Source organism: Moschus berezovskii, chromosome 9 (assembly GCF_049115385.1).
Source record: "Moschus berezovskii isolate FMDL1 chromosome 9, NW_MosBer_1.0, whole genome shotgun sequence".
Taxonomy (NCBI): Eukaryota; Metazoa; Chordata; class Mammalia; order Artiodactyla; family Moschidae; genus Moschus; species Moschus berezovskii.
Genome location: NC_142468.1, coordinates 28,367,717 through 28,381,552, shown reverse-complemented (window position 1 = coordinate 28,381,552; position 13,836 = coordinate 28,367,717). Strand labels below are relative to the sequence as shown.

Below are 13,836 nucleotides of genomic sequence, written 5' to 3'. Positions count from 1 at the left end.
AGTACTGGAAAGATTCAGAACCCTAGACAGAGAAGATATATCAAATTTCCAGAAAGAGAAAATAGGTCACAATGCCTCAAAGTTTCTTACAAGAATTATTAGAAGGTAGACTGTAATGGCACCATGTCCTTCAAAATCTGAGGAGAAATTATCAGTGGCCTAGAATATTACAGATAGTCAAACTGTCCATCAGGTGGGAGAGTAGGATGAACAGAGATCTGTTTAAGAAAATGATGTTGATAGGATATTGCCTACATCGATGTAAGGAAGGGAGCTTTAGACAATTGGCACAGAGTTTAGTGGTTGAGTGAGTAATGAGTACATAAAAGAAAGCAAATGATAAAACCAGACAATTATCAACTCTCAGGAAAATGGAAAGTACAGAAGAGGAAAAGTAATCACTATATGTTGAAGGTTCAATTATAAATGAGCTTCCCTTGTGGCTCAGCTGGTAAAGAATCTGCCTGCAATGAGGGAGATATGGGTTCAGTCCCTGGGTTGAGAAGATCCCCTGGAGAAGGGAAAGTATTCTGTAGTATTCTGGCCTGGAGAATTCCATGGACAGTATAGTCCATGGGGTCACAAAGAGTCGAACACAACTGAGCAACTTTTACTTTCACTTTCAGTCATAAATAGCATATTTGTAGACATAATGATATAAACACTATTTATGGAACCAAAAGGATGGTATATCTATATTGTGAGAATGAGGTGATGGAAATAAGTGCATGGATACGGTGAGGGCAGGGAGAAAGAGGCTGAAACCTCCAATTTGATAGTGAGAAGTCAAAGACAAGTCCCAAAACTGCAAAGACAAAAGGGGTAAGTACACAGTCTTGCTGTTTGGTGATGGAAGCAAATATGAAAAGAATCCCCTAAACAGTCTGAAAGTGGTTGTCTCTAGGGTCTTCTCTTTTAAAAAATTAGATATTGCCAATCAGTCTTCATGTAAGTTTTACCAGTATTCCCTTGAGCAATGTATAAGAGACTTCATACCATCACTGTATCAATTCAGATCCCTTGCCGAGTGATGCCAAGTCAGGGTTAGATATGCAAGACTTTCACTGAGATAAATGCCTATGAAGGAGAAAGGAGGGAGGAGTCTTCTGACCACAATGCACGTCTGAAACCTATGAAGATGAAAGGAAGAATTGTGTAGAAAGAGCCTCAACCACAGCACAGGTAAATGGGGGTTCAAGGGCAAAAGCTGCTCAGCAGAGTTCTCCATTGAGCAGGAGTAGACTAATTATAATATTGGTGGTGGTGGTTTCGTCGCTAAGTCGTGTCTGACTCTTTGCAACTCCACAGACTGTAGCCAGGCTCTTCTGTTCATGGGATTTTCCAGGCAAGAATACTGGAATGGATTGCCACTTCCTTCTCCAGGGAATCTTCCCAACTCAGGGATCAAACTCATGTCTCCTGCTTGGCAAGTGGATTCTTTACCACTGAGCCACCTGATAAGCCCAATCATAATATTACCACTATTCTTAGTCATTGGTTGAGTGCAGCCTTGGGGAAACAGCTTTGAACTGTGACCCACAGCAGATCAGAAAGCCATAGCAAGTGTCAGTCAACTGTATTCAGTGGTATATTGGTAAATGATTAACAACTAATGCCATAGAAAGATTTTTAAGCCTTTATTCATAGCATTTGCCACTTTAAGGGTGTAAATACTCCCATTGTAGCCAGTTTCAAGCTACCAGGTTGACAGTGTGATATCACTGAATGATGAGTTTGAAAGGGACGATAAAGAATGTCTTTTCCAAACCAGGAGCCACTTCCAGGAAGCCCCTAACTGTGCTTCATGCAGCAGGTTTCCATGAAGGGAGATCTGAGAAGTACACATTCTCAGACACCATATTCTCCAACCCAGTGTGTGTGATAACTGATGGTATGTCAGTATAGTCTATAAGTTTACTTTGCATTTTCCTTCATATTAATAAGTCTGAGGATATTGTCATATATTTATATAGTATATTAGATGCATTTATTATTATGCAATCTAATTTATTTTCTTTTCTGTGAACTAAACCAATCTTTTGATTATTTGTATTAAAATCTTCATGCCAATGTTCTAAATAATGGAAATCTTAATGCACTGATCTTAATATATTAATCTATTTAGTAAGTGAACATATAAATACTACTTATTATCTTCTTATCATAAGATTAGCATTTTTAAAATTAACCCCTATCAATCCTTCCAGAATGGAAATAGGAAAGAAATATACCTTAAAAGCTTGATGTAGGTGGAATTTAAAATTAGAAACAAATTACTATGATTTTTTTCCTTGAATTTTTAAATTAACAGTCATGTGTATAGCATCAAAATACAATGTCTATGGTAAACTTTCTGGAAATATTTTTAGTATAATTAAAGTTGATTCAATGCAGAAATCTTTATGGAAAAAGATCTTGAAGAAAAGTTGCAATCTACTTCCCAACACACACAGAATGACAACAATGTAGCGGAGATTTTTCTATCTGAACAGTCTAGAATCTTTAGGGAAATTAAGTTTGTAATTATTATTATTATGAACACATTTTAAAAACAGATACATTCTATATTGATTCATTGATATACATCCTTGGTATAGCAAGTTGAAAATCATCCACAACTAAGTTAGAAACTAAGAAGCTCTGGATGAAATGGTCATTAAGACAGTCAGTCAGTCAGTCAGTCAGTTCAGTCGCTCAGTCGTGTCCAACTCTCCGCGACCCCGTGAATCACAGCACGCCAGGCTTCCCTGTCCATCACTAACTGCCGGAGTTCACTCAAACTCATGTCCACAGAGTCGGTGATGCCATCCAGCCATCTCATTCTCGGTCGTCCCCTTCTCCTCCCGCCCCCAACCTTTCCCAGCATCACAGTCTTTTCCAGTGAGTCAACTCATCGCATGAGGTGGCCAAAGTATTGGAGTTTCAGCTTTAGCATCAGTCCTTCCAATGAACACCCAGGATTGATCTCCTTTAGAATGGACTGGGTGGATCTCCTTGCAGTCCAAGGGACTCTCAAGAGTCTTCTCCAACACCACAGTTCAGTACATATGCTTTAATATTTCTAGTTGTACAGATGACACTGAATAAGCAAAATTTTGAATTAGACCAGATATCAGAAGTCATCTAATACCGTCTCTAACCACAAATGATTAGGCAAAACTTAAAGCAAACCTATAAAAGAAAAAGAAAAGAAACCAAAAAGGCAAAACTTCAAGAATTTCTCTACCATAAAAGCTTCTTGGATCTTTTTGTTAACACAAGCACTGTATGTATCTGGAGGGGAGGAGTCAAAACATCTCTCAGTGCACAGAGTTTTAAAATGCTACTGTTTTCCCAAAAAATACATCTATCTCATTATCTTTCAATCAACTGTCCAGTTCATAAACCATATTTGACTTCAAAGGCTGTGGCTTTTCTTCTCCTCTTTCAAACATAACCATAGCCATTTCCTAGTATTTTCAATCAGAAATTTTTTAAAGAGTGAATAAAAATTATAAAGTAATAAAATATGATCATTCATGGCAGGTATTTAGTAGGATGAAGGTTGAAAGTGGTGACTATGAAGAAGTTTAGGTTATTTATAAACTCCTCTTACCCTAATTTTCTCAAAACATGTGATTAAAGTACTAAAAAACACAAAAACAGAAACTTACCTCATCCACATTTTCAAAGGCATTGATGATGTCATAAGGTAAACAAGACAACAGATCGATCACAAACCAAGTTTTCAGATAATTCATCCTTATCAACTTGGGGTCAGAAATAACCTCTCCACCAGGTCCCACAAAGGTTGTGTGAAAATTTAAAACAATGTCAACCAGAAAAATAACGTCCACCACACTGTCCAGCACCAGCCAGGCTATGTTGTTCTGCTTCGTTTTGAAGGAGACGTTGTAAGGAACCATAATGGCGGTGTAGAAGGTAAGAATTAAAATCACCCAATCCCAAGTTGTTTTGAAAGCACAATAGTGTAAAATAATGTGTGGTGGCGTCTTTGGCGCTTCTTGCTTATACTGAGGAAGGATATCTGATCCCAGCTGAAGAACCTAAAAGAGACAAAATGTATTTATAAGTGACCCGGACATCTCTGCAAAGTTAGTAATGAATTCAAATTTTCTGGCAGACAAACCACTGGTTTCAAAGCCAGCCATGCTCTGTAATTATATCTCTTCTCCTGAGTTGTATCAAGGTTCGTCCAAAGTCACTACAAGTCCAATCACTCTATTGAAGTTGATCTGTCTGCCATTCCCTTTGACTTCCTCTCCCATGGCCAACTCATTCAGAAACTCATCCCCACACACGGAGGACAGAAAGAGACCAAAGAAAGGCAGATCACTCCAGATTGGCAGGTGGCAGTTTTCATAGGCAAGGGAACTTACAAGGTTTTATTGGGCAGCCACAAAACCAGAGGTCTCAGAACCCACCCACCAAATCTTAAAAGTTTATACAGAGGTTTAACTGACTTCAGTCACATATACAGTCCAGACAGTCTCAACCACAGTTAACTCTCTCAAGGTTGTATCTTTGAAAATGGCTCCCACAATGGGAATCGTGGGCAGAAAGTACATTTCAAGGACAAGGGAGGGGGTAAGGAGCTTCCAATTGCCTGGGTCCAGTTCAAGGATCACCTGGCAGTCCCATCCTCTCGATGACCTCCTCCAGCACCAACACTGATCCACAGCACTGCTGGACATCCACTACTGGAAGTGCCTTCTGCACATTCAGTGGGCAAAGGTGCCTAGAATCACACATCTCACAGACTGTCCAGCTGTTATTAGCATGGCTCACCATCATCCATCTTTATATATTTGGGACTTGAAGGAGCTTAACTTTGATTCTAAAGGCTTTGCTGAACCTCAGGGCCCCACTATTGGTGATCTTGCTGTTGCATGGGACTCAGCCAGGGCCCTAATGACGGGCACAGCAGTATCAGAGCTATAAATGGTATAGCCTGCTTTCCCGTTTCCCTTTCAATCAGATTTAAAGAATATTGGATTTCCTGCTCAGACACAAATTTCCTTTAGAAAAAAATTCTAAATACTCAGGTTTCTTTCTCCATACCTTTTTGACAAATTGACAATTTTCCATACAAGGTTATATCAACCCTGACTTATTCTGATTAGGTCTCAGTAAAGAGACAATGAGAAAAAGCAGATGACAGTGCAAGAGCAGAGGTCTGGGCAACCCTCGGAAAAGGTAACAAACACAGGACTTAGCACTTCCTTCCAGAACCTGGAGCATGGAAATTGTGAAAAGGAGTTGAAGAAGCAGGTTGAACACCTCTGCTTCATGCCACAATGAAGCTATAGCTGAGTAAACCTGTGTATTAAGGAGTTTATAAGTGGGACTTTAATGAACAATATTTTCAGCCCATTTACCATCTTATACATTCAATTATTAAGTGTCCCTAAGACTAATGGGAACCAGAAAGTAGGAGTCAACAAGTTCAAATTATAAAATCATAAATGCACTAAATTTATGTCAATGAACAAAGAGATGTAAACAAAAATACCTGTTAGCCTGTAATCTATATGCAACAAAGCAAAATAAGGAAACCAGCGTTTTTTGAAATTTGAGACTTATCCTGAAGTCTCTCATACATATAACTCATACAACTGAAAACTAAGCATATAATATCATCATTGCTATTTTGAAATGTTAAAAAATCACTGATATTCTCTTTAGATGTGTATTATAATTATTGTGTTACGTTTGGGAGTTATAAGAATTATTTATAAAGATTTTTACATATTTATGCTATCAGTACCCCGGTAATGCTTTTTCCACAAGATCTTAAATTACTTAGCAACAAGTTATCCTATAGGTAGGTTAAGTTTCATGTTGAGACACAGAATTACATATACAGACTCCTATAGAATCATGGCTTTTCCTTCACCTTTCAACCACAGATCTATTCATTCAAACATCATTGTGTTAAACATGAAAATTTCCTTCATACTCAATGTTAGTATTCTACCATCTGTATTTACACACTCTGTAGTTTGAGAGTTACAAAAAAAAGACCAGGAGCTGACTGTGGCTCAGATCATGAACTCCTTATTGCCAAATTCAGACTTAAATTGAAGAAAGTGGGGAAAACCACTAGACCATTCAGATATGACCTAAATCAAATCCCTTATGATTATACAGTGGAAGTGAGAAATAGATTTAAGGGACTAGATCTGATAGATAGAGTGCCTGATGAACTCTGGACGGAGGTTCATGACATTGTACAGGAGACAGGGACCAAGACCATCCCCTTGGAAAAGAAATGCAAAAAGGCGGAATGGCTGTCTGAGGAGGCATTACAAATAGCTGGGAAAAGAAGAGAAGCGAAAAGCAAAGGAGAAAAGGAAAGATATAAGCATCTGAATGCAGAGTTCCAAAGAATAGCAAGGAGAGATAAGAAAGCCTTCCTCAATGATCAATGCAAAGAAATAGAGGAAAACAACAGAATGGGAAAGACAAGAGATCTCTTCAAGAAAATTAGAGATGTCAAGGGAACATTTCATGCAAAGATGGGCTCGATAAAGGACAGAAATGGTATGGACCTAACAAAAGCAGAAGATATTAAGAAGAGGTGGCAAGAATACACAGAATAACTGTACAAAAAAGATCTTCAAGACCAAGATAGTCACGATAATGTGATCACTGACCTAGAGCCAGACCTCTTGGAATGTGAAGTCAAGTGGGCCTTAGAAAGCATCACTACGAACAAAGCTAGTGGAGGTGATGGAATTCCAGTTGAGCTATTTCAAATCTTGAAAGATGATGCTGCGAAAGTGCTGCACTCAATATGCCAGCAAATTTGGAAAACTCAGCAGTGGCCACAGGAAAGGAAAAGGTCAGTCTTCATTCCAATCCCAAAGAAAGGCAATGCCAAAGAATGCTCAAACTACCGCACAATTGCACTCATCTCACACGCTAGTAAAGTCATGCTCAAAATTCTCCAAGCCAGGCTTCAGCAATATGTGAACGTGAACTCCCAGATGTTCAAGCAGGTTTTAGAAAAGGCAGAGGCACCAGAGATCAAATTGCCAACATCCGCTGGATCATGGAGAAAGCAAGAGAGTTCCAGAAAAATATCTATTTCTGCTTCATTGACTATGCCAAAGCCTTTGACTGTGTGGATCACAATAGACTGCAGAAAATTCTGAAAGAGATGGGAATACCAGACCACCTGACCTGCCTCTTGAGAAACCTGTATGCAGGTCAGGAAGCAACAGTCAGAACTGGACATGGAACAACAGACTGGTTCCAAATAGGAAAAGGATTACGTCAAGGCTGTATATTGTCACCTTGCTTATTTAACTTATATGCAGAGTACATCATGAGGAACGCTGGGCTGGAAGAAGCACAAGCTGGAATCAAGATTGCTGGGAGAAATATCAATAACCTCAGATATGCAGATGACACTACCCTTATGGCAGAAAGAGAAGAGGAACTCAAAAGCCTCTTGGTGAAAGTGAAAGAGGAGAGTGAAAAGGTTGGCTTGAAGCTCAACATTCAGAAGACAAAGATCATGGCATCTGGTCTCATCACTTCATGGGAAATAGATGGAAAAACAGTGGAAACAGTGTCAGACTTTATACTTTTGGGCTCCAAAATCACTGCAGATGCTGATTGCAGCCATGAAATTAAAAGACGCTTGCTCCTTGGAAGGAAAGTTGTGACCAACCTTGATAGTATATTAAAAAGCAGAGACATTACTTTGCCAACAAAGATCCATCTAGTCAAGGCTATGGTTTTTCCTATGGTCATGTATGGATGTTAGAGTTGGACTGTGAAGAAAGCTGATCGCCGAAGAATTGATGCTTTTGAACTGTGGTGTTGGAGAAGACTCTTGAGAGTCCCTTGTACCGCGAGGAGATCCAACCAGTCCATTCTAAAGGAGATCAATCCTGGGTGTTCATTGGAAGGACTGATGCTAAAGCTGAAACTGCAATACTTTGGCCACCTCATGCGACGAGTTGACTCACTGGAAAAGACTCTGATGCTGGGAAAGGTAGGGGGTGGGAGGAGAAGGGGACGACTGAGAATGAGATGGCTGGATGGCATCACCGACTCTGTGGACATGAGTTTGAGTGAACTCTGGGAGTTGGTGATGGACAGGGAGGCCTGGCGTGCTGTGATTCATGGGGTCGCGGAGAGTCGGTCACGACTGAGCGACTGAACTGAACTGAACTGTAGTTTGAGAATAAAGAAACACACTTAGAAAATAAACTCAGTGCCAGGTTACATTAGGACCTTTATGGGCACTTGTTACTTTTGCCTTTGGACCCTTTCCTCCTTAAAAATGATAAAATAGAAATTATACTTTATTTAACATTTTTATCTTTATTTAAATATAAATGTAACATAAATGTATAAATGTTATTTAAAATTACATTTTAAATAAAAATATAGTTTAATTATATTTTTATTTTAACAGCATTATTACAAAGATGAATATCTATTTTTTTATCTAAAATTTTATTTTTTTCCTTCAACTACTAGTAGAAATTCGGGTATCCTGGTGGACCCCGAAAGTATTATTGGTGCTACACTCTGTGCTAATAGACAAATTGGTCCCACTCAGCACCCTGGAATAATACATGGTGTCTCCTCTAGAGATGGACTCACTCTTGAGTTCAGTATTTCTTAAATCTGGCTACAAACTAGAATCATCTAGAGAAGTTGTTAAAAATACAGTATACTCATGTTTAGACCCCTATGCCAGAAAATAATTAAATTCCTTTTATATATTAAATTAAATTCAGAGAATCTGTACTTTCAAAATCTTTCCAGGTGATGATAGTGTATAGTTCAAAATAAAAACCCTTGTCTTCTATTTCTTTAAACATTCATAACCCAGTTCTTGAGACAGTGACTTGAATTTTTCAAGCAATCCAAAACTGCTCCGAGAGAAAAAGGAGGAGCAGGAAGAGTAGGAGAAGAAAGGCAACACCAACAAGAAAGGTATGGGACACACCATGTGCTTCAGTTTTGATGTTTCTCCTGTGTAGAGCACTGCTTTAATCTCAGCCCTGTCACTGGGGCTTTTCTATAAAGCAGTGAGTAACAACTGTTCGCTTTATTCCATTTGTACTTTCAGGGGCAGTAAGCCTTGGATAGATGGGGATGAAATCACATGTCCTGATGTATTTTTGTACTGATACAGACACATTCTTTCTCTCTGAATATCAGAAGCACACTGACTCTAAAGGAGTCAGAACCACAGATGCAAGTGGAAGCTGAATGCAATCAGCAGAATGTCAGAGCATGTTGAAAACTGATGAATTGCCTACACAGAGACCAGAATCCTTGAAACCAGGGATCAGCTCTAAATTTAGGAGGCCTAGTAGAAATAAGATAAAATGTATATGTGTTGGAAAAAGTGAAAGGGTCTGAAATTTAACAGCAAATCCAAATACTCAAGCTGAGCAACTTACACGATTCTGACTACAATTGGAAAAACTGTCTTTCTGCTAAGTTGGTGCCTCTTTTCAGCCAGTCTTTGAAAACCTAAGACTACACACAGACTAAATCTCTGTAGAAAACCTTGCTATTTCCACATGTTCTCTGAAATCAAGGCCTAAGATCTGACATAAAGCAGTTCTGTAGCTGAATCAGCTTTATAAATTAGGGATGACTGATAAAGAAATGAACAATAACCAAAAGGCAAAGCAAAGAAAGAAAAAATCAGACGGGAAGAAACAGGAATGAAAATTCATCAAGAGTAAAAATGAAAAGTGATGAGCTGTCCAGGAGATAGGAATTCTCCTTTGAGGTAGAGGTAAAAACCATCTTCAATGATTTGGGGTGCTAAGGTCTCTTTCCTCATGTTCTTGCCCAGTTATATTAACGAAGAAAGAAAACCTGAATAGGGTGTAGTTAAGACCTAGAATCATGACCAAAAAATCAGTAGTCACAGAAAAAAACTCCTACACTTTACCTTGATTTATAGAAAGAAATGAACAACCGAAGGCAGAAAAGAAAGTAGCTTCAAAATCAAGTAGTACTTAATAAAAAACACTATATGAAAAAGGAAGTTGTATCTGATTGAGTGCATTAAATCTTGTGCCAACTGAATATTATATTTTAAAATATTATGATTATTTAGATATGTAATGTCTTACTTGGGCTTTTAAAAACATTTCTACACATCAAAGTATTACTCTCTCCTCAAAGGTACCAGAAAATCAGATACATTGCCCTATTAGCTATGTTCCAAGAAAAACTCCAGAACCCTCCCAATTTGAAGAACATACTTTGCTCCCTAACTTTCTCCATATGAAATTTAGTATCTTCAACAAGTTAAGAAAGTTATTCTGGAGAAATTCAGCTAACCATTCACCAGCAAAACAAACTGATGAACTTACATATTTAATTGTATCCTTCTCTTCCTTGGTTAGTTACCTCAGAATATTTTGTGAGTGCCCAGTAAGTGCTCAGTACAGTTTTGGTAACCTGATTAGCTATTTTGTCATCTTTTGTACCAGTAAGATACAAAATGATTATGTAAAACATGTCAACAGCAAAATTTCTAGCTGCCTTGGAGTTCTGTCTTCATTCCTTTTCTCTTTGGTTTCAGTACACTTTGTATGGGTAACATCACCCAGTCCTCTGACTTTAACAGCCGTATCTGTGAGGATGATACCAAGGCCTGCAACTCAAACATAGATACCCCTTGAGAGGCAGACCCATAAATCCCACTTCCTTTTAAAGATCTCCACTTGAATTTCCTGTCAGGAACTTCAAACTTAGTATGCCCAAGAGTAAACCTACTATCATTGCTCCCAAACCTCCTTTTCTTCCTCTTCTATCTGAGATTTTATTAACCAACAGCAGCCACCATCTGTTAAAGTGCTGTACTCAATATGCCAGCAAATTTGGGAAATGTAGCAGTGGCCACAGGACTGGAAAACTGGAGTTTTCATTCCAATCCCAAAGAAGGGCAATGCCAAAGAACATTCAAACTATCATACAAGTGTGCTTATTTCAAATGCCGCTAAGATTATGCTCAACATCCTTCAAGCTAGGCTTCAGCAATACATGAACTGAAAACTTCCAGATGTACCAGGTGGATTTAGGAAAGGCAGAGGAAACAGAGATCAAATATTTTGCCAATATCCACTGGATCATAGAAAAAGCAAGAGAATTCCAGAAAAACATCTACTTTGTGTGGATCACAACAAAATGTGGAAAATTCTTAAAGAGATGGGAATACCAGACCACCTTACCTGTCTCCTGATAAACCTATATGCAAGTCAAGAAGCAACAGTTAGAAACAGACATGAAACAACTGACTTGGTCAAAATTGGGAAAGGAGTACTACAAGGCTGTATGTTGTCACCCTGCTTATTTAACTTATATGCAGAGTGCATCAGTGAAATGATGGACTGGATGAATCATAAGCTGGAATCAAGATTGCCAGAGAAATATCAACAGCTTCAGATATGCAGATGATAATACCCTAATGGCAGAAAGTAAAGAGGAACTAAAGAGCATCTTGATGAGGGTGAAAGAGGAGAGTGAAAAACCTGGCTTAAAACTCAACATTCAAAAAACTAAGATCTTGGAATCCAGCCCATCATTTCATGGCAAATACAAGGGGAAAAAATGAAAGTAGTGATAGATTTTATCTAGGGGTCCAAGAATCCACCTGCAATGCAGGAGACCTCAGTCCGATTCCTGGGTTGGGAATATCCCCAGGAGAAGGGAAAGGCTACCCACTCTAGTGTTCTGGTCTGGAGAATTCCATGGACTGTATAGTCCATGTGGTCACAAAGAGTCGGTCACGACTGAGCGAGTTTCACTTTCAAAATCCCTGCAGACAGTGACTGTAGACATGAAATTAAAAGACACTCGCTCCTTGGAAGGAGAACTCTGAAAAACAGAATATTAAAACGCAAAGACATCACTTTGCTGACAAAGGTCCATAGAGTCAAATTATGGTTTTTCCAGTAGTCATATACAAATGTGAGAGTTGGACCATAAAGAAGACTGAGCACTGAAGAACTGATGCTTTCAAACTGCGGTGCTGGAAAAGACTTGAGAGCCGCTTGCACTATAAGGAGATTAAACCAGTCAGTTCTCAAGGAGATCAACCCTGAACATTCATTGGAAGGACTGATGCTAAAGTTGAAGCTCCAATATTTTGTCCAACTGATGTGAAGAGCAACTCACCAGAGAAGACCCTGATACTGGGAAAGATTAAAGGCAAAAGAAGAGGGAGGCAGAGAATGAGATGGTTAGATACCATCACAGACTTAACAGACATGAATTTCAGCAAACTCTGGGAGATAATGAATGACAGGAAAACTTGACGTGCTGCAGTCAATGGGATCGCAGAGTTGGACACAACAACTGAACAACAACAGCAATACTCTCTGTCCATCCAGTTGTTCAAGCCAAAAACATAGAGTTGACCTTGACTCATCCCCTTTCTCACATTCATTTCTAACCCATCAACAAATGTGTTGACTCAAATCTTAGTACATCTGCAATCTGCCCTCTTCTGCTACTGGCTCCCTTGCTTAAGGTTATAGTTGTCCAAGCTGAATTATTACTAGAACCTCTTAACTTGTTTCTCTAGTTACCATTTCAACATAGAGTCACTAGGTCAAACAAGGGTTCTTGACCATTTTTGTGCCATGGGTCTCTTGGGAAGCTGGTGACATCTATGGATGTCAACTTCTTAGAATAATGTTTTCAAATTAATACAGTTAAAACAGGATTACAAATACCATTGAGACCAATCTCCCTTTGAGAGGTTTGTGAAGCACAAATATGACCATGTCATTTCCCTGGCACGTAGGACACCAACCACCACTGTTCACTATATACCACCCTAACCTTTCCTTTCCTACCTGACTTCATCCACATTGAATTCACAGTCAAAGGCACCGTACTATCTCATCACTGAGTCTTTGGACATGCTGGCCTCTCTGGCATAAATGACCTTCATCTCTTCTTCTCTACATTTTTCCTTCAAGATTCACTCAGCCCAATAATTCTGGAGAAAACTCTAATTTGAAAAGATACATGCACCCCAATATTTATAACAGAACTATTTACAAGAGACAAGACACAGAAGTAATCTATATGTCCATGGACAGAGGAATAGATGAAGATGTGGTACATATATACAATGGAATATTACTCATCCATTACAGAGAATGAAATAAGGCCATTTGCAGCAACGTGGATGGATCTAGAGATTATCAAACTACATGCAGGAAGTCAGACAAAGAAAGACAGATATCATATATCACTTATGTATAGAATATAAAATATGATACAAATTAACTTATTTACAGAGTAGAAACAGACTCACAGACTTTGAAAACAAACTTAACCAAAGGGGAAAGGGGGAGTAAAAAATTAGGAGCTTAGAATTAGCAGATACAAACTACTATGCATAAAATAAACAACATGTATTTAAAATCTTATAATAACTACTATATATTCAATGTCTTATAATAACCTATAATTCAAAGAATATGAAAAACTATACACTATATTATATAAATATATATATTATCACTTTGCTGTATACCAGAAACCAATAACACAACATTATAAATCAACTATAATTTTTAAAAAAAATTCACTTAGCCCAGGTATCATCTCATTCAGGTACCACCTCCCTTCTCTCCTGGATATTTAACTCCTTGATGATAGGGTCCATGGCCTATTCATCTTTATATCCTTTGCATAGTACCAAGCATAGAGCAAACCCTCAATAAGTCTATGCTGTACACACAAGTGAACGAATGAACTTTCTATCTCATTTGCTCAAAGAAAACCTCATATTCTACAGACATCACCTGGGATGTTGTAAAGTACCTTCCC

The 13,836-nt window shown here is 38.5% G+C and overlaps 1 protein-coding gene across 1 annotated transcript in view; it reads right to left on the bottom strand.

Moving 5' to 3' along the window:
- Window positions 1–13,836, bottom strand: part of KCNH5 (potassium voltage-gated channel subfamily H member 5) — a 390,609-nt gene that overhangs the window by 310,643 nt on the left and 66,130 nt on the right. The window contains exon 6 of the mRNA XM_055436081.2: window positions 3,654–4,046. Coding sequence (XP_055292056.2) covers window positions 3,654–4,046 — 393 coding nt within the window. The remainder of the gene's footprint in view (window positions 1–3,653; window positions 4,047–13,836) is intronic.